The sequence below is a fragment of the Eubalaena glacialis genome, chromosome 2 (assembly GCF_028564815.1).
Source record: "Eubalaena glacialis isolate mEubGla1 chromosome 2, mEubGla1.1.hap2.+ XY, whole genome shotgun sequence".
NCBI classification, from domain to species: domain Eukaryota; kingdom Metazoa; phylum Chordata; class Mammalia; order Artiodactyla; family Balaenidae; genus Eubalaena; species Eubalaena glacialis.
In genome coordinates, this window is record NC_083717.1 from 42,987,157 (window position 1) to 43,010,255 (window position 23,099).

Genomic DNA, 23,099 nt, shown 5'->3' on the forward strand with positions numbered 1-23,099 from the left:
CACTGTGGGTTACTTTACAGTAATGAGGTTGGAAGGTTTATTTTTTCATGTACGGATTTCTTCATAAAAAGCAAAGAACTAATGCTTAAGGGTCCATTTTTTCCCAGGATTGGTACAACCTCTGTTACCTTTCTTTTAAATTAAAAGCAAATTATAATAATTATATTACTACCACTACCAAAAATTACAGATCGATAAACTCTTTTATACTAAGCATTTTATATATGACATTTCTGATCCTTATAACAACCTGCAAGGGAAGCATTATTTTCACTGTTTTACAAATGAGAAAACTTAGTCTCTAAGAGGTTAATGTAACTTGTCAAAACTAGTTAGTGATGGCTCTAGGAGTTGAAACCAGTTATGTCTGCCTGCAAAGTCTACTGCTTCTCCTTTACCTTGCCGTCCCATCTATGGAAGATGTCTCTAGGTGCCCGTTACTTACGTAACCTTGAGCAACCTTTACGCAAAATGCGTGACTCCGATAAGATACAGTTGCCAAGTAGGCACTGGGCCTCCATCAGAGTGCTAGAGTCAGTTACAGCTTATCTCTGTAGGTGAGAGCATGATGTAGTCCACGTCCCAACCAGCTGGACCAGAAAGCCCAGGTGCCAATTTCACCAGGGACTTGCAGTGATCTGACGCATAGATTGTGAGCCCAGAATAGGCTGTCGTATTGCTGAAGGGCAACACTGCCATCCGCCTGTGAAAAGGGTCCCAAGGAATGCTCCATTGCCTTTTTAGACCAGAGCAGCAGAGGCACAAAGGACTTCCCCACCCTCCTTCTGCCAGGGACCACATCAGACAATGGAACACTCTCGTCCAATGTGGAGTTCATGACTATACAGCTATCATGGCCCTTTGCAGGCCAACAGGTGTAAAATCTCTCTGTATTTATAACTCTTATGCAGCACAAGCCCAGATGAGTTGGTTTTTTCTTTGGAAAGGATTGATTTCGTTTCCAGAGAAGTCTCAGATATTAGCAGGGCAGGGAGGAGGGAAGAGAGAGTCAGATAGATGGTCTTGGAAATGTAATAGCCTTTGACATGCCCCCTGGGGTCCACTGAACAGACTAAGTGTGAGTACCCTTTTCTCCATTCGGACGGGCCCAGGCTGCTCAAATGTGCAGAGTTAGCATAATCTGTTTCAACACCGGAGATTTTGCTGACTCAGAGGCATATATCAGTCTCCACTGGGGATGTGCAGCAAATAGCCTAAAGAAGTCGCATCCTTTCCTTGGCCTCTCTGCCTCACCTCTCCTTGGGTCCTAGAAAGGAAAGTCTTATCCTTCGAAGGAGATGTAACAACAGATTATAAGGCATAAGTCATTACTTACAACATTATAGAATCATCTAATATTAGAAGTGGAAGGGATAAAGGAGAACTCCTAACATACCTTTCATTTCTAACTGGAGGAAACTGAGCCCCAAGGAGGAAGCGAGTTCTTCAAGGTCACAAGCTCTGAGAGCAGGACCTGGGCCCCCGACACCTGGCACAGAGGTCTTTCCTCTATACAGAGTTGTCTTGCCTTTTGCTCTAAAGGAATGACTATGTAAATCAATCAGATGATCTTTCGTCTGTATGCTTTCTTTTTTAGGAGGTGGTATGTGTCTAGGATGTATTCAACTGCCGGTAACAATGATTTTGAATCATGAAGATGTTTATTCTTTACTTATCAAAATTCTTAAAGTAGGTGGTTCCAGGGTTGGGTCAATTGCTTACTGATGTCAGGACATTAGGCAAGGACATTCTCCTGGCCTTTCCCTCATGGTCGTAAGCTGACCACCATAGCTCTATGCTCTACATCCTCCCATGATGGCTTTCCAAGCAGGAAGTGAGAGCGATGGTGGCAAGAAAGTGCCTCTTCTGCAATGTTCTCTCTTTTATTGCACAAAAACATTGTCTAGTAGCCTTTGACAGACATCCCTGTATGTCTTATTGCTCTCCCTGAATTAAGAGTTGGATTCAGAGGACCATCTTAAATTAACTATGATTCATCCCCTACGGATGTGTGTGTGTGTGTGTGTGTGTGTGTGTGTGTATGTGTGTGAATTTCTCTGAACACATTTTAATACCTAACAAAACCACACTTCCTTTAACAAGGAAGAAGAGGGAAAAAGTTCTGTTGGGAATGTGACCAACAGAGTCTACCATATGTGTAAACACTTTAAAGGTGGACAGTCTGACTTAATATTTTGGCTCTATCACTAACTACCTCTACCATCTTAGACAAGTCACTTAACCTCCCTGAACTTTGGTTTCATTATCTATAAGATTAAGATATTATTAGTACCTACCTCACAGAACTATTGTGAGGGGTAATAAGATAGTGTACATCAAGGGCTCATCAAAGTGCCCAATAAGGACCCAATAAATATGATCTTGCTTTGTATATTTTTTCTTTATCTTATTGAATAACTCTTTAAGGAATCAATTATTTACTGAGTGGCTCATTGATGAATGACATACAAGTGCCTCCCTCATGGAGCTAACATTTTAGGGGGAAACAGACAATAAATGAGATGATTCCACCCCCCCCCACCTTCCTAAACTCCATTCTTCCATTGGCAGCAGCAGGGGGCGATCCAGAACTCAGTGTGCTCTAGGTAGGTCCTTCAATACTTCTTTTCCCCCTAACACTACCAACCGTGCTACCAAAATTGGTTTTGAGACCTTCGGGAGCATGATTACACCCTTTATCACTGTATGTGTTGGTCACCATGAGAGGTCCACGTCTCCCAAGATATTCATTATCACCCAGACTTTCATCCCCCTATGGCACTGTGCATCCTTTTTTTCCCTATCTCATCTCCCACCTCTTCCCTTAATGTCATTTGCCTTTTTGCTACAACTGAAACGTATTCTCCTCTGAGGATGTTACTTAGCTCTGCAGTCTTAGTGGGTGGCTGTTTCCTTTTTCATATTCCACACCCCTGTACCATTGCTCCTCCTGGCTCCCCCATGACATTTCCAGACCATTCTCCCTTCCTCCTCCTTAAAACATTCCTTATTTGCATCTCCTGTCCTCAGAGGGTATCACCTAGCATGCATCCTTGTGGCAGTCATCTACTGGCCCCCTGTGTCATGCCCTCTCATTCCTTGAGGAATTTAGTGCCAGGTTTACTGTCACTATATCCATTATAATTCTTGGTGATTTCAGTAAGCACTTTCCAATATCCTAGTTTCTTTCCTTAAAGTCTTCTGCAATGATATCTCCCCTCCTAATCACCTACTGTCCTGGTCTTACCCTAGGTCTTATTGTTATCGATAACAACCCCTCCACAATCCCAATGTCAAGTACCCCTTCTTCTGTCTTTCTAGCTCACTCTATCCAGTCCTCCAGCTCCCACAATTGTTCAACCTCATGAGACCTACAGCCTTTTGGTCTGTCTCTCACCACACTCTTGTCCTCATCCCATTCTTCACTGAACTTAAATTCTGTGAGCCAGAATCATAACCGTGATCAACTTCCTTGTGCCTCTCTTTTTTGTTGTGTCCCTCAGCTCTGGTTACACCTCACTCTTCATCAGTCTGTCCCTGTACCCTGTAGCTGAACACGGCTCGTGAGATACACACAATGTCATCCACTGGTCTCACTTTAAATTTATTGTCAATAACCTCAAGGGTGCCCTTGTGCTGCCAGCCATCATCCTTCATTTCCCTGAATTATTCACTTTCCCACTCTCCTTGATGACAATTTCATGCCTCATCCTCTGTTTTCCAATTCCCAGCACCTCCTCCCCATCTTTACCCTCAGCCTAATGAACTCAGTTCCTCTTTCACTGAGAAAACAGAAGCAACCAGAAAAGAACTCCCACAGTGCCTACCTCCACACTTACCTTCCTAACTGCCCCTGGGCTTACATTTTATTCCTGTTGCTGTGGAGGAGCTGTGAGGCTCACCTGTCTACTCTCAGGCTAGATTCCCATCCACTCTCACTTCCCCAGGGTACCACTTTCATAATTCTCACCTTCCTCTCCCTCATCTATTTTTCTGTCTATCTCGAGTCATTCCCATCAGCACACAAACATGATACAGTTTCTCTAATCCTGACTTCACACACATGTCTTCTGTTTTCATTAAAACTCACTAAATCCAAGTCCTCACTTCCCATTTTTGCTCGATTTTGAGCAGAATTTAGTCCCCAACACTTCAGAAAACTGTTCTTGTCTAGAACACTAGTGACCCCCACTTGGTCAATGGAGTGGTCCAATCTCAGTCCTCCACATTCCTGACCTGTCAGCAGCAACTGTAAGAGTTCAGCGCTCCCGCCTCCTTGAAACACTTTCTTTATTGATGTCTAGGCTACCCCTGCCTCCAGTTTCCCTGCTGTTCCACTGGCCACTCCTTCTCATTCTCCATTGCTGGTTTCTCTTCATCTTCCTGACCCTTAAACATTGGAACATTTCAGTACTCAGCCAAGGAAGCTCCTCTCTATTGCCACTCACTTTTTTGGAGAGCTGATGCAATCTCTGTTTTATATACCATCTATTCTCTTGACTCTACCTTTAAAATACAACCAGAATCCAGCCACATCTTACCATTTCCACTGCCATCGATCACTCCACTCCAAGCTGTCAATGTCACTCACTTGGGATATAATGGCCTTCTAACTGGCCTTTGTGATTCCACCTGTCAGAGGGAGAGACCACTGTGGATGGTGTGGATGGGTGGTCATGGAAGCTTTGGAAGGAGCCAGCCATGCAAAGATCTGAACGAAGAGCATGCCAGCTGGAGGAACAAGCAATGTGAAGACAGACGGGAAAGAGCATAGAACATCACTATCCAGGGGGTACTCAATACCTGATACAAAGGTAAAGAGAAAATTGAGAGTAATTGTCATAGGAATAAAAAAATTAAGACATCTGACCCACGAGATACATTTTATTTCAAAAAAGTGTGAATACTCACTTTCTTAACATACTAATATTAAAACCTGTGCCGATCTCTGTTTGCAAACAATGGATGAAAATAATTGTTTGGTTAGTAGAGTGTTTTAAAAAGCAAGGAATTTTATTTAGAAATCAGACTTCCGGCTCTTTTTGAAACTCTAGGAATAGAGTGTATATTCGATAACACAACAACTGGCTGAAGTTAAGTATGGCTGCTCCCTTTAGATGGGCCCGTATTCCCCCATTCCTACCATTCCCCATTAAATATGCCTGCTCAACTTCACTCATTTGCATTTACTGCTTGGCCCCTATAGGCATCTGATTTTGAAATCCTTGGGCTAAGAGGTGAAAAGATTTCATCAGTTTGGATATTTGAGAGGACTCACAAGACGCCTCTGAGTATAGTCACATAGGCTCTTATTTAAAGGGAGAAAGAGAGAAAGAGAGTGTAGGCAAGAACTGGACATTCAAAAGACATCCAGGCACAGTCCCCAAGGTCCTTCTTATTCTCATATGGGCTTGTCTCCAGATAAAACCACCAAGATCTGTGCAAGAAATCTTCACTTTAGGAGACCTCAAGGCAGAAGTTCCCAGAGGGATTTTCTTGTCCCTCTGATTGTGTGGTAGAGCCAGGTTGACTAACCAGTTATGACACTGAAAACCATGAGTAAACAAATTGGCTCTAGGGATCACCATGGGAGTTTCAGACTTTAAACAGCACATCACAAATCTCATTGCCCTTATCTTGGCCATGAGTCAGAGCCAGATGTCTAGGTGTCCCAGAGAGAAAGACAGATCTTTTCCAGTCTGGCTGTAAATCAACTCTATGCTAATACAGAAGATAATGTTCTTTGAAGACAAGGTAGCCTGTTCAGAGTCATTGTACCAAAAGGCATCCAAGTTTTGTAAGGTTGTGAGTTTGACCTCTGCCAGTAACCAGCCTCATCACCTTCTGATCCCTGTGTGATGCTCAGTCCTGCTGTCCCCATCCAACCATTCCTTTACCACCCCCAACCATCTGCTTATTCTAAGATAGCCAAGCTTGGCTCCCACCCTCTTTCTAGTCATCAGCTTGCCAGAGTTCTTGCTGTGGCCTTTCTCTGGCCCCTGCCCTGCTCTACCACTTCACTTGTTTCCACCTATTTATTTCTGTTATATTGTGAGTGTTTTTGAAAGTGGAGGACTGGGCTGGACTTATTTAATCTCTATGCCCCTTTCCCACACTCGCTGATACGTAGAGAATGGGGCTGAGCAAATTTCCTTGTAAAGATTTTGGTTTCCATTCTTGATTTGATGTCAACTACTCCTGTCTCAGGTATTAACTCTGAGCCATACTCTGCAATTAATTAGCACTACTGTGATTCTCCTGGACTGGTCCTAGATGTCATCAGATACAAGGTTCCACCCTCTAGAAATGACCACAATGGCAACCTCAACTTGGGTGTCAGTGGAATGGTTGAGGGATTGCTGAGGCTCACTGGGTAATGGTCATATCTGAGATGCCCATGGTGTCCAGGAGAGCTATCAGAGTTGTCACACCTCTACTGGTTTTAGCCCAGGTGACACCTCTTCTTACCTGCACTGAGAGGTATCAAAAGGAAATCTCTGCTTTTCTAAAATGGCTCTAGTGTGGTGGTATGTGGACAAGGCAATTTCAGGGTTCTCACAACATCCTCAAGGAATATTTCTTAGTGCCTCTTCTTATCAGCCTGAGAGAAGATTAAGGGACATGCCAGATACCCCTTTGCCCCAGGGCTAGCCCGGGGCAGAAACCTCACTAGTGTCCTGAAAGTTTTCTATTACAGTTGCTTCCACAATGCCTGTAGGCCTATCTTCTACTCACCAAAGACATGGCTAGAGATCTGGGGTCTGGGTATCCTTACAGGCTCACTGCTTGGCTCAGAATATTGCCTTGTGGCTTGAGCTTGGTTATGCATCACCTGGGTTGATAAAGTCTCTGGGCTGCCTTGCAGGGTCTTTAATTTCCTTTAAGTATTGCTGGAGAAAGAACCTCTTCCTGGTTTAAGACCCTATCCTTACACTATGTTGCTGAAGCAAGTGGCTCTGTCTCTCAGATTCCCCAATCCATCTGCAGACCCCTACCTCTGGATCAATTGGCCACATGCCAAACCTAGACCTTCCAGGAGGGATGATTCTGCTCTTCCATAGCGTTGTGGCTTCTCTCGAGCTGAAGGACCAAGTATGAGTGAACGTATTGCATCCTCAGGCAGAGTGACAAATACCTCCAGCCCTGATGTCCTTGAATAGTATTAGTGCACCTTTTCTCATGGGCTACTCCATAACTTGGGGCATTGATGAATCACCCAACTGTAAACCTGGATTTCTTCTATCAGATATTAGAACAATTTACTCAGATATTTCAATAATTGTGGTCAGAGAGGAAAGCTCCTAACCTCATCTATTAAATGAAAACATTAATACTTCCCTCACAGGGTTGGAATGACAAATTGAAATTATTCTATATATCACCTAGCATAGTATCTAGCACATGGTAGGGTCTTAAAAGATGCTAATTCCTTTGTCCCTTCTTTTCTCCTCTCCACACTTGTTTCCAAATATCTTATGTGACCTTTTGGAGAGTTCCAACTTTCAGTAGACTGGGAAAGTTAACCTACTTCCAAAGATTCATTCACTTGAGTTTATCGGACACATAAAGTACTAGAAGAGTCCAATACAATGATTGCCAGGTTGGTTTCCACTAGACAAACTGTTAAAACCAAACCTTTTCTGTGCTAAACGCTTTAGACCCAGAAGAAAGTACTTATCCCAGAAGTTTCCAAGCATCCAGATGTTATATAAACAAAGCACTTGGCCAAATTACCCAAGGCATCTGATTTCATAGGGGTATGCAGATAGATACCCTGATGTTCTTCCATGACTTAGTACCAAAGTGAGACTTCTCCCAGGGGTTCACTTATGTGTTCAACCTTTATCACGTTTACCACATGATAAAGTGGTAAACTTTATAGATCTGTGACTCCCAGACCCTAGTCCAAGAGAACATTACCCTTCAAGAAAGTATATTTGGATGAATAATAAAGAAGTGGAATAGAAATGGTTCCATCTGGAGATGCTGATTTTTATTCTTGCAAAGCATATGCATGCAGTCAAATAAATACTGGAGTGGCTGCAGAAAAAGGGAGCTCAGAAGTTTCCTAGGATATTAATGCATTTAATTTCTATGTATTCAAGTGAAAAAAATGTGAGAAATGCTTTCTTTGTCCTTGGTTAATTGCTAAATAAAGAAGATTATCCTGCAGGAACCTCTTCTTTCCCATCACATATAAGCCAGCACATTCTGATTGTTTATCTCCTCAACGTGCTGCCCCCGGTGCTGTGGGTATATTCTGTCTGTGTGAAGAGCATCTCTAGAGATGGCAAGAGGTTTGTGTTACATACCAGCTCTCTGGAAGGAAATTCAGCACTGGGTCTCAAGAAACCCTTTGACCTCATGATTTCATTTCTAGGAATCAATTCTGAGCAAATAACTAGCAACGCAGACAAGGACATATGCACAAAGATGTTCTCTGCTGAATTATTTATCAAGTGGAAAAAATAGGTTATGAAACTTCCAAGACAGAATGGTCTCCACCATGTAATTGTAGGTGTACAAATACAAAGAATAAAGTACGCTAATAACAGCTGTCTTTGAGTGGTGGTATGATAGTTTTGACTTTACCTTTTATACATTTTTAATGTATTTTTCAGAGTTTTCTACAGTGGGTGTGAATTATTTTAATATTATTTTGTTTATTTCTTGAAAAAATATTAATGGAGTGCTTACAAGGTGTCATTCTCTGCGCTGGGTGCTAGAGACACAGTGGGAACTCCACTCGGACAGAACTGACAGGTCCCCTCCTCCCCCTCCTCCGGGACATGGCAGTCAAAGGCATCTGACAAACGTTGAGCCAATAAATACATAACAGCAAATAGACATATGTTATATGAAGGAATGGTAGTATGGTGCCGAAAGACCAGCAGAGATGACAGAATTTCATTTGGAACAGGACAGGAGTCAGCAAACTATGGCCTACAGGTCTGTGGCCTACAGTAAGTCCCCTACATACAAACGTTCAAGTTCGAACGTGTGTGAAGTTGCAGCTTTCCCTCCGTCTCCTATTCCTGACGATCCTTCAGCTGTACCATCTCCCACCTCCTCCCCCTCCTCCAGTCAGTAACTCTTCTTGCCTGTTTACTTGATGCCAGCCCCTGGATGCCAACTGTTTTACTGTACTACTGTACTTTTCAAGGTACTGTATTATAAGATTAAAAATGTTTTCTTTATTTTTTGTGTTTGTTTTTTATGAAATATTTGTGTGAAAAGTATTACTATAAACCTATTACAGTACAGTACTTTATAGCTGATTGTGTTAGTTGGGTACCTAGGCTAGCTTTGTTGGACTTACGAACAAATTGGACTTACAAACATACTCTTGGAATGGAACTTGTTTGTATGGAGGGGACTTACTGTATTTTTGTTTTTACATTTTTAAAGGATTATAAAGGAAAAAGGAAGAAGAAAATGTCATAGAGACCACAAGACTTCTGCAGAGTAAATTATTTGCAAGTAAAATATCTATTCTCTAGCCCTTTACAGAAAAAGTTTGTTGAGTCCTAGTTTGGGACATCAGGGGTGCCTCTCTCAGGAGATGACATTTAATCTGGGAACTTAAGAAACAGAAGAGTTAGGGGAAAAATGTCCCCCCCCCCCCCACCAAAGTCTTGTTAGAAGAAACTTGAAAAAATTTTAGTCCAAAAAAGCTTTTTGTTGGAAGTTGGCTTCCTTTTCAGGTAAGGAGAGAGGGAGGTACATTTAAAGGGCATAATCCTATAAATAAGTTTCTTATGCTCGTCTTTTTGTTTGTTTGTTTGTTTTTTAAATTTATTTATTTATTTATATTTTTGGCTGTGTTGGGTCTTCGTTTCTGTGCGAGGGCTTTCTCTAGTTGCGGCAAGCGGGGGCCACTCTTCATCGCGGTGCGCGGGCCTCTCACTATCGCGGCCTCTCTTGTTGTGGCTCGCAGGTTCCAGACGCGCAGGCTCAGTAGTTGTGGCTCACGGGCCTAGTTGCTCCGCGGCATGTGGGATCTTCCCAGACCAGGGCTCAAACCCGTGTCCCCTGCATTGGCAGGCAGATTCTCAACCACTGCGCCACCAGGGAAGCCCCTTACGCCCGTCTTGATCCTCTTTTCTCAAATTCTAATATATGGTTGATTTGATTTTAAAATACCACCAACTTATTGTCATTTTTCCAATCCTGTGGCTTTCTCAGGTACCAGCCCATTCTAACCTGCATTGCTCATAACAACAATAGCAACTTTGATCAGTTATGTGTTTACTTTCGAGCCAGGCATCCTGCTACGTACTTTCAACCCAATGTCCTACATAATCCTAACAACTCTGCAAGATGATCACTAGTGTCTGAATTTTACAAAGAAGGAGCAATGATCAGGGAAGCTGAGTGGGGAGCCCGTGGTCATGCTGCTGGTAACCCATGGAGCCAGGGCTATGACCATGACCAGCTCAAGTCTTGTGTCTCAAGACTGGGCTCTTCCTTTTATGGGCACCTATCAGTGTGGGTTCCTCCCTCTTTTCCATTTTATTTGCGGTGTTACCACCAGTTGAAAGCCCTTCTCACCCCACCACATCCCCCTCCTTTCACCTCCATGCCCCCTGCTCTGCAAGTAGCAGAGTGCTTTTGCTACCAAACTTCACTGTCCAAGGCAAAAGAGGAACTAGATAGAACAAGAAGAGCTTTTCAAAATGCTGTCGTAAGGGGTCAGAATATGTGGCCTCCAAATGTGCCACTTTGATATAAGGATTATTTTGAGCTGAAGACAGTTGAGAAAGAGCAGACTTAAAAAAAAAAAAAAAAAAAAGAAAGCTTTCTGCCCTCCTGCACATTTGCCTAAAAGCAGGCTTAGACTCTAAATCATGATTTTTAATTACCTCAAAAACCTCAGTGTTATTAGGGGGGACATTGCCTCAAGATGCCACTGAGTTTGTTGAATAGCATTGAAGGAGGGTAGACTTCCTAGCTTTCTAACTAGTCCCTTATCAGCTTCATGCTAAAGTAATTTTTGATAACTCCAGTGCACTCTAATTTTCCAAATTTATTGTCTTAATTTCTGCTGTGAAAGACAGATTTTAAATGAGTTTAATAGCACAGCCATTTCAGAGGCATTGTTAATTGTCTATTTCTCTTCTCCTTGGATAGGCTCATCTTGCCTCCATTCTTCCTTTTCATGGCGTCCCAAAACAGTACAGGGGAGGAAAAACTTTTTCCCTCTATCCTCCTAGGTTTGGTGGCTAGGGACCCTGCGAATTAAACTGACAAAAGACAGATTAACAAGAGAAAAACAAATGGACTTTATTGCCATGCACAGTGCATATACTTGTGAGTAACTCTAGGGATGGTTAGAATCTGGGCTTAGATAGCATCTTCACAAAGAACAGTACATTTGTAGAGAAGTGACAAGACAAACAAATAGGGTTTTAGGCTTCCTAGAGTGGCAAACTGTGGGAAGGTAAATCAATCTGTAGGGCAAACTAATATAGAGTGGCTTTAGTGAGGTTTGTTATATAGATTCCTCTTTGCGCTGCCTCTATGTTGATAAGAGTCTCTGGTGATTTAGAGTCTAAGCCTGCTTTTAGGCAAATGTGAGGGAGGGCAGAGCTTTATTTTGGAGTCTGCTCTTTCTCAACTGTCTTCAGCTCAAAATAATCCTTATATCAGCGTGGCACATTTGGAGGCTGCATATTCTGATCCCCTACGACAGCATTTTGAGAAGCCCTTCTTGTTCTTTCTAGTTCTTCCTTTGCCTTGGGCAGTGAGGTTTGGTAGCAAAAGCACCCGGCCTGGAGCTAGGAGACCAGAATGCAGTGCCAGCAGATCCCGGGCCAGCAGAGAGCTTCCGAGAGAGTTCCTGACCTTCTCTGGTATTCAGTCTCCTCATCCAGTACAGCTAAGGGATGGAACTCAATGTCTAATCTCTAAGATTCATCAATTTGCTTATGTGTCTGGATCAGTCAGGGTGTAGTCAGGAGACAGAAATCATGGCGATTATTGAAACAGAGAGAATTTAATGTAAAAAATTATTAACTGGGTAAGTGAAATGTTTGTTAAAAGTATACTGAGGTAGTGAAGCCAAGGAGCAGCCACCACCCTTAGGACTGGGGGAATAAGTTGGAATTATGATAACTTAGAAGCTCAGGGAAAGGGGGCCCCATGGAGCTAGCTCAGATCTCTGGAGAGAGGCCCTTCGCTGGCTGGTGCTGCTCTGGAAGGGGAGGGGAGGGGAGGCGGGATGTGTCTGGGTTCTGCTTTTTGGATTCAGCTGCTGCTGCCGTGGAAGGGAATTGCTGCGGCCAGAGAGAAGAAGTGTTGTGCAGGTGAAACTTACAGGAGCAAAAAGCAGAGGTCCCCTCCTTGAAGTCTCCCTCTAGTGCCCCCTACTGGCAGGGCCTAGCAGGGAGCAGCCTGCAAAGTACTTGTATTAGTTGGTGGACAAAGTAGGGGCTAGAAGGATGGCTTTGGAGCTGAGAGATAACAGCTCAATCACTGGCACAATGTTCACTGCTGAGATTGCAAACTGGTGGCCCAGAAGCCACTTAGGGCCACATCTGATCCATAAACATGTCTTGTGTGACTATCACCAAAGTTTAATCAAGCAACTGTGTCTGGATTTGTTTTTTTAGTCTGACAATCTTCTTCCTGAGAAATCCACAGAATTTCATCCTTCATGATTTATACTTTTTAGAAACAAACAAAGGGGAAGGCAGCTTGGAGATTAGCTATCTCAACCATCAGTTTACAGATGTGAAGATCAGGCCCTTACACGGTGAGAGGATTTTCTCCCAAATTACACAACCAGTGAATGAGATCTTTGGGTTCCAAAGTCAGGATTCTTACCACTTCCCCTCCCTGTTTTGTCCTGAAGGTGGGTGTGCTCTAGCCTCTTGCCACTCAGAGTATGGCTTGTGGGCCAGCAGCACGAGTCTTGTTAGAAATACGGACTCTCAGGCCCCAACTCAGACCTACCAAACTGGAGAATCAGAATCTGATTTTAAAAAGATACCTCCATGATTTGTGTACATAGTGAAATTCGAGAAGTGCTGAAGATAGCTTTATTGAAGTAAGAAAAAAATAGAACTTTTATTGGACGCTAGTGTTTTCCTCTGGGGTGGGACCAGGGTATGGGGTGTACAGATTGGTTCTTAGCAAATGTCCTGACGATTCCTCTGATTCTTATTTTCCCTTCCCCCCAATTTATAGGCCCACATATAGGCATGCAAACACCACATGTGCACGCACTCCTACACGTGCACGCATGTGCTCCCTCTCTCTCACACACACACACATACATACATGCACACACACCCTCTGGGCCATTTATGAACTGGCCTCTGTCCTAACCTCCAGCCTCAATCCCTCACCAGGTGTCCCACGAGTTCTGTGTTCTACTCACACTGAACTACTTGCAGGTAGCTGCCCAAACACATCAGCTGTTCTTTCAGCCTCCCTGTCTTTGCACGTGCTGTCTGCTGCTGCCTGCGATACACCCCCATCACCAAGATGGAAACCTGACTGACTTCTGTGTGTCCTTTGACAACAGCTCAATGTCTTTCTCTTGGAAGCCTTCCCATGTTTAAAATACCTGACATATACCTTTACTGGAGCACTGTTTCTCACCAGGAGATAATCACAGACTTTGTGGTTTATCTCCTTGAATGGAAAGAACCTTGCCCCACTGAGCAAGCCATCCTGGGGACGAGCCAATGAAGAAAGAATGAACTGATGCAGAGCTACGAAGTCTGACCAATGCTTATCCGTAAAGAGCAGTGAAATATAGTAGTTGAAGCAGGGACCCTGAGGTCGGAAGTACTGGTCCCAAATCTTGATATTTCCATCAGTTGTTGACACTGGGGAGCTACTTTATCTCTCTGTGGATCAGTTTCCTCCTGTATAAAATAAGGATAATAACAGTATCTCCCTCGCTGGATTGTTGTAAACATGAAAGGGGATCAACAATGCCTGTGAAATGCTTATCACAGAGCCTGTCTAGTGGCAAGTGCTCACCCCATGTTTGCCGTTTTGCTGCTGTTATATGATCTATTAGGCTCCTTAAGTTTGTTCAGCACTTACTGTCCCATTATTTATTGCTGTATAACTCAGTGGTTTAAAGCAACCATAGCATCTACTTTGCTCATGGGGCTGCAATTTGGGTGGGACTTCCCTCCTCCCTCCCTTTCCCCCCTTCTTCCTTCTTCCCTTTCAATATCTGTTTTTTGGTTTTTTTTTTAATTCCAAATGTTTACTGACCAAGTATCATGAGAGAAACACAAGTTTTCTGTTGGCTGAATGGGATGTTGGAAATTCTTGGCAGGGAGTTGCACTAAACTGAGGCCAAAAAAAGTTGGAAGCCTAACAGACCTAACTGGGGAAAAAAGTTCCCTCTCTGCTCTGGTCTAGAAGTCTCAATTACCAAGTATAAGGAATTGTGTGAAACTCCAGTGTGAACTGGACTGGTGGTGACCTCCCAGGGGTCTAACTGGGAGTGGGGAGGAAGGGCAGGGCATCTCAGATGTGGGGCTCTTGGCCGTGGTCAAGGTGTTAGGTGGGTTGTCTAAGTCTGAGGAAGTAGAACTCAGTTCTTTCCTGGGCAAAGCCTGGGTGGATACACACAGGGTTTGGGACCTTTCCAATTGGTTGGGGCATCAGATGCCGGTAGGAAACTAGCATGGGGACCAAACACAAAGCCAGTCTTGCAGACTAGTACTACTCGGTGAGAATAATAGGGAAGCTACAGCCTGAGGCTCACCCAATCACCTGACCGAATTCATTCTTGCTGGAGATAGGTCATGGCAACAGAAGATGGTTTTAAGACACCATCATCAGTGAGTAAGGCAATCCCACTTAACACCCAATGGCTAAGAACCAGGCAAGATTAAGTCTGCTGGGAACCAGATGCTGAAAGCCCTTGGCCGGTCAGGGCTGGACCAGGCAGATAAACTCACAGTCTAGCAGGAAGACTAACCCAGACATTATTACAGTACAGCATGACCCAGGCCTGAGTTGGGTTTGCAAGTCTTGACTCATTTTCTCAAACACAAGTGTCAGTGACCTAATACAGTGGGAAATTGCTCACTACATTTTCTGAGCTATGGGCTGAGAAACTGGTAAAATTGTAATGGAGAGAAACCTTGGGTCCAGGAGCACAGGTCCAGCAATTTCCCCTAGACATCCCCATGTTTGACTCTCTGCAGATCTTTGCCCAAATGTCCCATTTCCCTGAGAGCTTCCTGAACCATCTTATTTAGAACTGTCACCTCCCACCCTGACTCTCCTTTTCCCTGCCTCTGTGTTATTTTTCTCTATAACACTTATCAGCAACCCACTTACTGTATATCTTACTCACTCATTTATAATCTCTTTTCCCCAACTAGAATGTAAGCACCATGAAGGCAGGGATTTTCATGTGTTTGTACCCTGCTGTATCCCCATTAACAAAAATAACACTTACCTAATAACAAGCATTTAATGAATGCTTATAGACTCAGGCGTATTTCATGAAGTGACATATATGGAAAAGAAAAAGGAAATAACATATTTCATGACTTTGAGCGATGTAGGGGTGAAAAGTTACAACTCACATGTGGGAAGGGAATCCTAGTTAGTGAAAACCATTGACAGCACCAGAGTTATCATTTCTTTTCATCTCATGGAATAAAAATAATAAAAGAAGGAAATCTGCCACTGGGAAGATAAAGCAGAGCATAGTTGAATTGCTCCTTTTGGGGACCTACCTTCCAGTTGATTAACCAGCTAACGAAGCTCTTTGCTTTATGTGGGCCCTTCCCAACACACATCTGCATAAATAAAGCATCCGCAGGTCAGGAGAAGCTTCCTTTCTGTGAAAGACAAATGATGTTCTTCGTTTGATTTACAGTCAAGGCTGAGCAAAAGAACACTTATCTAATTTGTATTCAGTATTTCCACTGCATGAAAGACATTCTCCAAAATTTCCTTCTTGAGTTTGGTAAATGATGTACTAGCACAGTCGTTGATAATTAGTAAGTACTCAATATTCAGTAGGAAAGAATTATCCATGTGCTTCTGGAGATTTGCCAACTCTATGAGGATGCTTGCTGGCTTCATTGGAATTCCATAAATGTGTCTACAACAGTGTATTTAAATGATATCATAAATTAACTGATTCTATTACAAGGCACATAGTAGTTACATGTGTTGAAGAAAGGATAGTTCATTGCTACTCTCTTCCACATTCCCCTAAGAAATCTGAATGTTGGTTGTGGCTTGGAAAAGGTCTTTCTTGGGTGTTTAATAAAATAAGCTGTCTTGTTGGTAATTGCTGTTTTCACTTGCACCATGTTTTTCCTTCCCATTGGTCCTCATACCTGCTTGGCCACAATTTTCCCTGGAAAACTTCTCTAAACGTAACCCCACAGGTAAGGACTTTTGTAGCACCAACACTTTTTTTGCTTAAAAATAAAATGACAGAATTTCCCTCATCTGCAGATTATGCATCTGAAAAAAGATACATCAAACTCAGCTATGGTTGATCTATTTTAGTATGTGTACCTATGTGTAAACCTGGTGAGACTATTATTTTTTGAATAACATTCCTAAGAAGTCACATTTGTCCAACATTTCTAATTGGCCACCAACATCTGTCACATTCCACCTTTTATGTCTGTGACACAGAATTTCTAGGATGCATTAAAATGGGCATCAGATTTTCTAAAATGTTGCATGGTCTCTAATCTCTTGTATTCTCTCTCCACCCTCTCCTCTCTCTTTCTCCTCCTCACAGGGCTGATAGTCTACCTAGGAATGATGGGGGGAGCCTTCATCCTGGGGGGCCTGGCTGATAAGCTGGGGAGGAAGCGAGTCCTCAGCATGTCCCTGGCCATCAACGCCTCCTTCGCCTCCCTCTCTTCCTTCGTACAGGGATATGGAGCCTTCCTCTTCTGCAGACTCATCTCAGGCATAGGGTGCGTAATTACAGAGGTTCAGCTGGACACCGCCCCACCCCAAGACCAGTGGTCCATCCATCCTGATACCCTGACTCTGAGTGGTACCTCCAGAAAACTTTGAACTGAGTTTTTGTTTGACTTCCAAGATACTGTGTTAAAGTTGAACCTTAGAAAGGGGTTAGGTTGTAAAGTCAGTCATAAGGTCAAAATCATCCAACACTGCCTTGGCCGGTCTTTCGAATTCACTGGGTTATTTCACCACTGAGCCTAAGGGTGGGACAAGGCAATTGGGTTCCTGCTATGACCATTTTTAGTGTCTGACTTGGTTCTTACTTTCTGGCATTTTCTCTCTGCAGTATTGGGGGTGCTCTGCCCATTGTTTTTGCCTATTTTTCTGAATTCTTGTCCCGGGAGAAACGAGGAGAGCATCTCAGTTGGTTAGGCATCTTCTGGATGACTGGGGGCATCTATGCGTCTGCCATGGCCTGGAGCATCATTCCACACTATGGTGAGTGCACTGGCTTAAAAGAACCCAGGGGCCCTTGTTACTATGACACCTGCATCCGAACATCCCTGTCCTCAGCCTTATTCCCACACTCACTCACAGTTCCTGTGTACAACCTTGATCTTTCTAAAGAAATTCCAACACTGGAGACACATGGCTAATTTCAGTACACATGTCTTTCTGGAAATAATACAGTCTACCCTCCCTCACTTCCTCCTTCCTTCTCTCCTTTCCTTTCTTCTTTCCTTCCTTTTCTTTGAAAGGACTTCAACCTTCATCTCCTCCACCCCTCCTCCTCACAGCAAGTTAGGCTCAATAACCCCATTTTATAGATGTTGTAACAGAAGCCAAGAAGTTGGTGACTTGGCCAAATTGATGACTTGGCCTTGGCCTGACCTTGGATCATCATGCCCCCTCCCCCTCAGTGTGGTGCTCTCGTATACCTTCCATTTTAGTGCCGGCTGCAAACGTGGAGCAGCCCTTACAGACAAGATCTTGGTTTCAGCTGAGACAATTTTATTATCTTGGATAATTGCAAAAACTGGATTTTCTAGGCAGAGACTTGGCAACATTAACTTTCACTATTGGATTTTATTAAGAGTAAAGTAGGGAGAAGGCAGCAGTTTTGAATTTGATTATGCCTTTTGAGTATCCTGGGTAATATCATCATTACCCTTCAAAATTATGTTTGGTGAACCACTGATTATGGGGGTAGGCTTTGGCATCATCCAGAATCCTGCAGACCATAGGGAGGAACAGAAACTGCCCCTGAAACTGACCAACAATTCTCTACCCATTCCCTTCCTTGGTGTGTATTTATTGAAGTATAGTTGACTTACAATGTTGTGTTAGTTTCAGATGTACAGCAAAGAGATCCAGTTATTCTTATTTATTTATTTATTGGAGTAAAATTGCTTTACAATGTTGTGTTAGTTTCTGCTGTACAACGAAGTGAATCAGCTATATGTATACCTATATCCCCTCCCTCTTGGACCTCCCTCCCACTCTCCCTATCCCACCCATCTAGGTCATCACAGAGCACCGACCTGAGCTCCCTGTGCTATACAGCAGGTTCCCACTAACTATCTATTTTACACATGGTAGTGTATTTATGTCAAACCTAATCTCCCAATTTGTCCCACCCTCCTCTTCCCCCTCTGTGTCCACATGTCTGTTCTCTACATCTATGTCTCAATTCCTACCCTACAAATAATTTCATCGGTACCATTTTTCTAGATTCCACATATATGCGTTAATATACGATATTTGTTTTTCTCTTTCTGGCTTATTTCACTCTGTATGACAGACTCTAGGTCCATCCACATCTACAAATGATCCAATCTCTTTCCTTTTTTATGGCTGAGTAATATTCCATTGTATATATGTACCACATCTTCTTTATCCATTCATCTATCGTTGGACATTTAGGTTGTTTCCATGTCCTGGCTATTGTAAATGGTGCTGCAATGAACATTGGGGTACATGTGTCCTTTTGAATTATGGTTTTCTCAGGGTATATGCCCAGTAGTGGAATTGCTGGGTCATATGGTAGTTCTATTTTTAGTTTTTTAAAGAACCTCCATACTGTTCTTCATAGTGGCTCTATCAACTTACATTCCTACCAACAGTGCAAGAGGGTTCCCTCTTCTCCACACACTCTCCAGCGTTTACTGTTTGTAGATTTTTTGATGATGGCCATTCTGACCAGTGTAAGGTGATACATCATTGTAGTTTTGAATTGCATTTCTCTAATAATTAGTGATGTTGAACATCTTTTCATGTGTCTCTTGGCCATCTGTATGTCTTCTTTGGTGAAATGTCTATTTAGGTCTTCTGCCCATTTTTCAATTGGGTTGTTTGTTTTTTTGATATTGAGTTGCATGAGCTGTTTGTATATTTTGGTGGTTAAACATTTGTCCATTGCTTCATTTGCAAATATTTTCTCACATTCTGAGGGTTATCTTTTCCTCTTGTTTATGGTTTCCTTTGCTGTGCAAAAGCTTTTAAGTTTAATTAGGTCCATTTGTTTATTATTTTTTTTATTTTCATTACTCTAGGAGTTGGGTCAAAAAAGATCTTGCTGTGGTTTATGTCAAAGAGTGTTCTTCCTATGTTTTCCTCTAAGAGTTTTATAGTGTCTGGCCTTACATTTAGGTCTTTAATCCATTTTGAGTTTATTTTTCTGTATGGTGTTAGGGAGTGTTCTAATTTCATCCTTTTACATGTAGCTGTCCAGTTTTCCCAGCACCACTTATTGAAGAGGCTGTCTTTTCTCCATTGTATGTTCTTGCCTTCTGTGTCATAGATTAGGTGACCATAGGTGAGTGGGTTTATCTCTGGGATTTCTATCCTGTACCATTGATCTATATTTCTGTTTTTGGGCCAGTATCATACTGTCTTGATTACTGTAGCTTTGTAGTATAATTTGAAGTTGGGGAGCCTGATTCCTCCACCTCCATTTTTCTTTCTCAGGATTGCTTTGGCTATTCGGGGTCTTTTGCGTTTCCATACAAATTGTAAAGTTTTTTGTTCTAATTCTGTGAAGGATGCCATTGGCAGTTTGATAGAGATTGCATTGAATCTGTAGATTGCTTTGGGTAGTATAGTCATTTTCACAATATTGATTCTTCCAATCCAAGAACATGGTATATTTCTCCATTTGTTTATGTTATCTTTGATTTCTTTCATCAGTGTTTTACAGTTTTCTGAGTATAAGTCTTTTTCCTTCTTAGGTAGGTTTATTCCTAGGTATTTTATTCTTTTTGTTGCAGTGGTAAATGGGAGTGTTTCCTTAATTTCTCTGATTTTTCATTGTTAGTGTATAGGAATGCCAGAGATTTCTGTGCATTAATTTTGTATCTGCAACATTACCAAATTCACTGATTAGTTCTGGTAGTTTTCTAGTAGCATCTTTAGGATTTTCTGTGTATAGTATCATGTCATCTGCAAACAGTGACAGTTTTACTTCCTCTTTTCCAATTTGTATTCTTTTTATTTCTTATTCTTCTCTGATTGCTGCGACTAGGCCTTCCAAAACTCTGTTGAATAAGAGTGGCGAGAGTGGACATCTTTGTCTTGTTCCTAATCTTAGTGGAAATGCTTTCAGTTTTTCACCATTGAGTATGATGTTTGCTGTGGGTTTGTCATATATGGCCTTTATTATGTTGAGGTAGGCTCCGTCTATGCCCATTTCCTGGAGAGTTTTCATCATAAATTGGTGTTGGATTTTGTCAAAAGCTTTTACTGTATCTATTGAGATGATCATATGGTTTTTATTCCTTATTTGTTAATATGGTGTATCACATTGATTGATTTGTGTATATTGAAGAATTCTTGCATTCCTGGGATAAATCCCACTTGATCATGGTGTATGATCCTTTTAATGTGTTGTAGGATTCTGTTTGCTAGTATTTTGCTCAGATTTTTGCATCCATGTTCATCAGTGATATTGGTCTGTGACATTTTTGTCTAGTTTTGGTATCAGGGTGATGGTGGCTTCGTAGAATGAATTTGGGAGTGTTCCTCCCTCTGCAATTTTTTGGAAGAGTTTGAGAAGGATAGGTGTTAGCTCTTCTCTAAATGTTTGATAGAATTCACCTGTGAAGCCATCTGGTCCTGGACTTTTATTTGTTGGAAGATTTTAAATTACAGTTTCAATTTCATTACTTGTTATAGGTCTGTTTATATTTTCTACTTCTTCCTGGTTCAGTCTTGGGAAATTTTACCTTTCCAAGAATTTGTCCATTTCTTTGTGGTTGTCCATTTTATTGGCATATAGTTGTTTGTAGTAGTCTCTTATAATCCTTTGTATTTCTGCAGTGTCAGTTGTGATTTCTCCTTTTTCATTTCTAATTTTATTGATTTGCACCCTCTCCCTTTTTTTCTTGGTGAGTCTGACTAAAGGTTTATCAATTTTGTTTATCTTCTCAAAGAATGAACTTTTAGTTTTAGTGATCTTTGCTATTGTTTTCTTCATTTCTATTTCATTCATTTCTGCTCTGATCTTTATGATTTCTTTCCTTCTACTGACTTTGGGTTGCCTTCTTTCATCTTTCTCTAGTTGCTTTAGGTGTAAGATTAGATTGTTTATTTGAGTTTTTCTTGTTTCTTGAGGTGAGATTGAATTGCTATATACTTCCCTCTTAGAACTGCTTTTGCGGCATCCCTTAGGTTTTGGGTTGTCATGTTTTCATCGTCACTTGTTTCCATGTATTTTTAAATTTCTTCTTTGATTTTTTCAGTGATCTCTTGGTTATTTAGTAGTGCACTGTTTAGTCTCCATGTATTTGTGTTTTTTACAGTTTTTTTCCTGTAATTGATTTCCAGTCTCATAGCGTTGTGGTCAGAAAAGATGCTTGATATGATTTCAATTTTCTTAAATTTTCTGAGGCTTGATTTGTGACCCAAGATATGATCTATCCTGGAACATGTTCCATGTGCACTTGAGAAGAAAGTGTATTCTGCCACTTATGGGTGGAATGTCCTATAAATATCAATTAAATCTATCTGGTCTATTGTGTCATTTAAAGCTTGTGTTTCCTTATTTATTTTCTGTTTGGATGATCTATCCATTGGTGTAAGTGGGGTGTTAAAGTCACTTACTATTATTGTGTTACTGTCAATTTCCCCTTTTATGGTTGTTAGCATTTGTCTTATGTATTGAGGTGCTCCTAAGTTGGGTGCATAAATATTTATAATTGTTATATCTTCTGGGAGTGATCCCTTGATCATTATGTAGTGTCCTCCTTATCTCTTGTAGCACTCTTTATTTTAAAGTCTGTCTTATCTGATACCAGTATTGCTGTTCCAGCTTTCTTTTGATTTCCATTTGCATGGAATATCTTTTTCCATCCCCTCACTTTTAGTGTATGTGTCCCTAGGTGTGAAGTGGGTCTCTTGTAGACAGCATATATATGGGTCTTGTTTTTGTATCCAGTCAGTCAGCCTGTGTCTTTTGTTTGAAGCATTTAATCCATTTACATTCAGGTTGTTATCGATATGTATGTTCCTATGACCATTTTCTTAATTGTTTTGGGTTTGTTTTTGTGGATCTTTTTCTTCTCTTGTGTTTCCCACCTAGAGAAGTTCCTTTAGCCTTTGTTGTAAAACTGGTTTGGTGGTGCTGAATTCTCTTAGCTTTTGCTTGTCTGAAAAGCTTTTGATTTCTTCATCGAATCTGAATGAGATCCTTGCTGGGTAGAGTAATCTTGGTTGTAGGTTTTTCTCTTTCATCACTTTAAGTATATCCTGCCACTCCTTTCTGGCCTGCAGAGTTTCTGTTGAAAAATCAGTTGATAACCTTATGGGAATTCCTTTGTATGTTATTTTTTGCTTTTCCCTTGCTGCTTTTAATATTTTTTCTTTGAATTTAATTTTTGTTAGTTTGATTAATATGTGTCTTGGTGTGTTTCTCCTAGGATTTATCCTATATGGGACTCTATGCACTTCCTGGACTTGGGTGACTATTTCCTTTCCCATGTTAGGGAAGTTTTCCACTATAATCTCTTCAAATATTTTCTCAGACCCTTTCTTTTTCTCTTCTTCTTCTGGGAGCCCTATAATTGGAATGTTGGTACTTTTAGTGTTGTCCCAGAGGTCTCTTAAACTGTCTTCATTTCTTCTCATTCTTTTTTCTTTATTCTGTTTTGCGGCAGTGAATTCCACCATTCTGTCTTCCAGCTCAC

At 41.7% G+C, this 23,099-nt stretch overlaps 1 protein-coding gene across 3 annotated transcripts in view; it reads left to right on the plus strand.

The window, feature by feature from the left end:
• SV2B (synaptic vesicle glycoprotein 2B) overlaps positions 1–23,099 on the plus strand; it is a 77,718-nt gene that overhangs the window by 12,418 nt on the left and 42,201 nt on the right. For 2 of the 3 annotated variants that reach the window (XM_061181787.1, XM_061181788.1), the window contains exons 2-3: positions 16,748–16,928; positions 17,267–17,418. In XM_061181787.1, the coding sequence (XP_061037770.1) occupies positions 16,748–16,928; positions 17,267–17,418 (333 nt within the window). Of the gene's footprint in view, positions 1–4,754; positions 4,815–16,747; positions 16,929–17,266; positions 17,419–23,099 lie in introns of those variants that run through there. The other variant, XM_061181789.1, reaches the window with a different exon arrangement.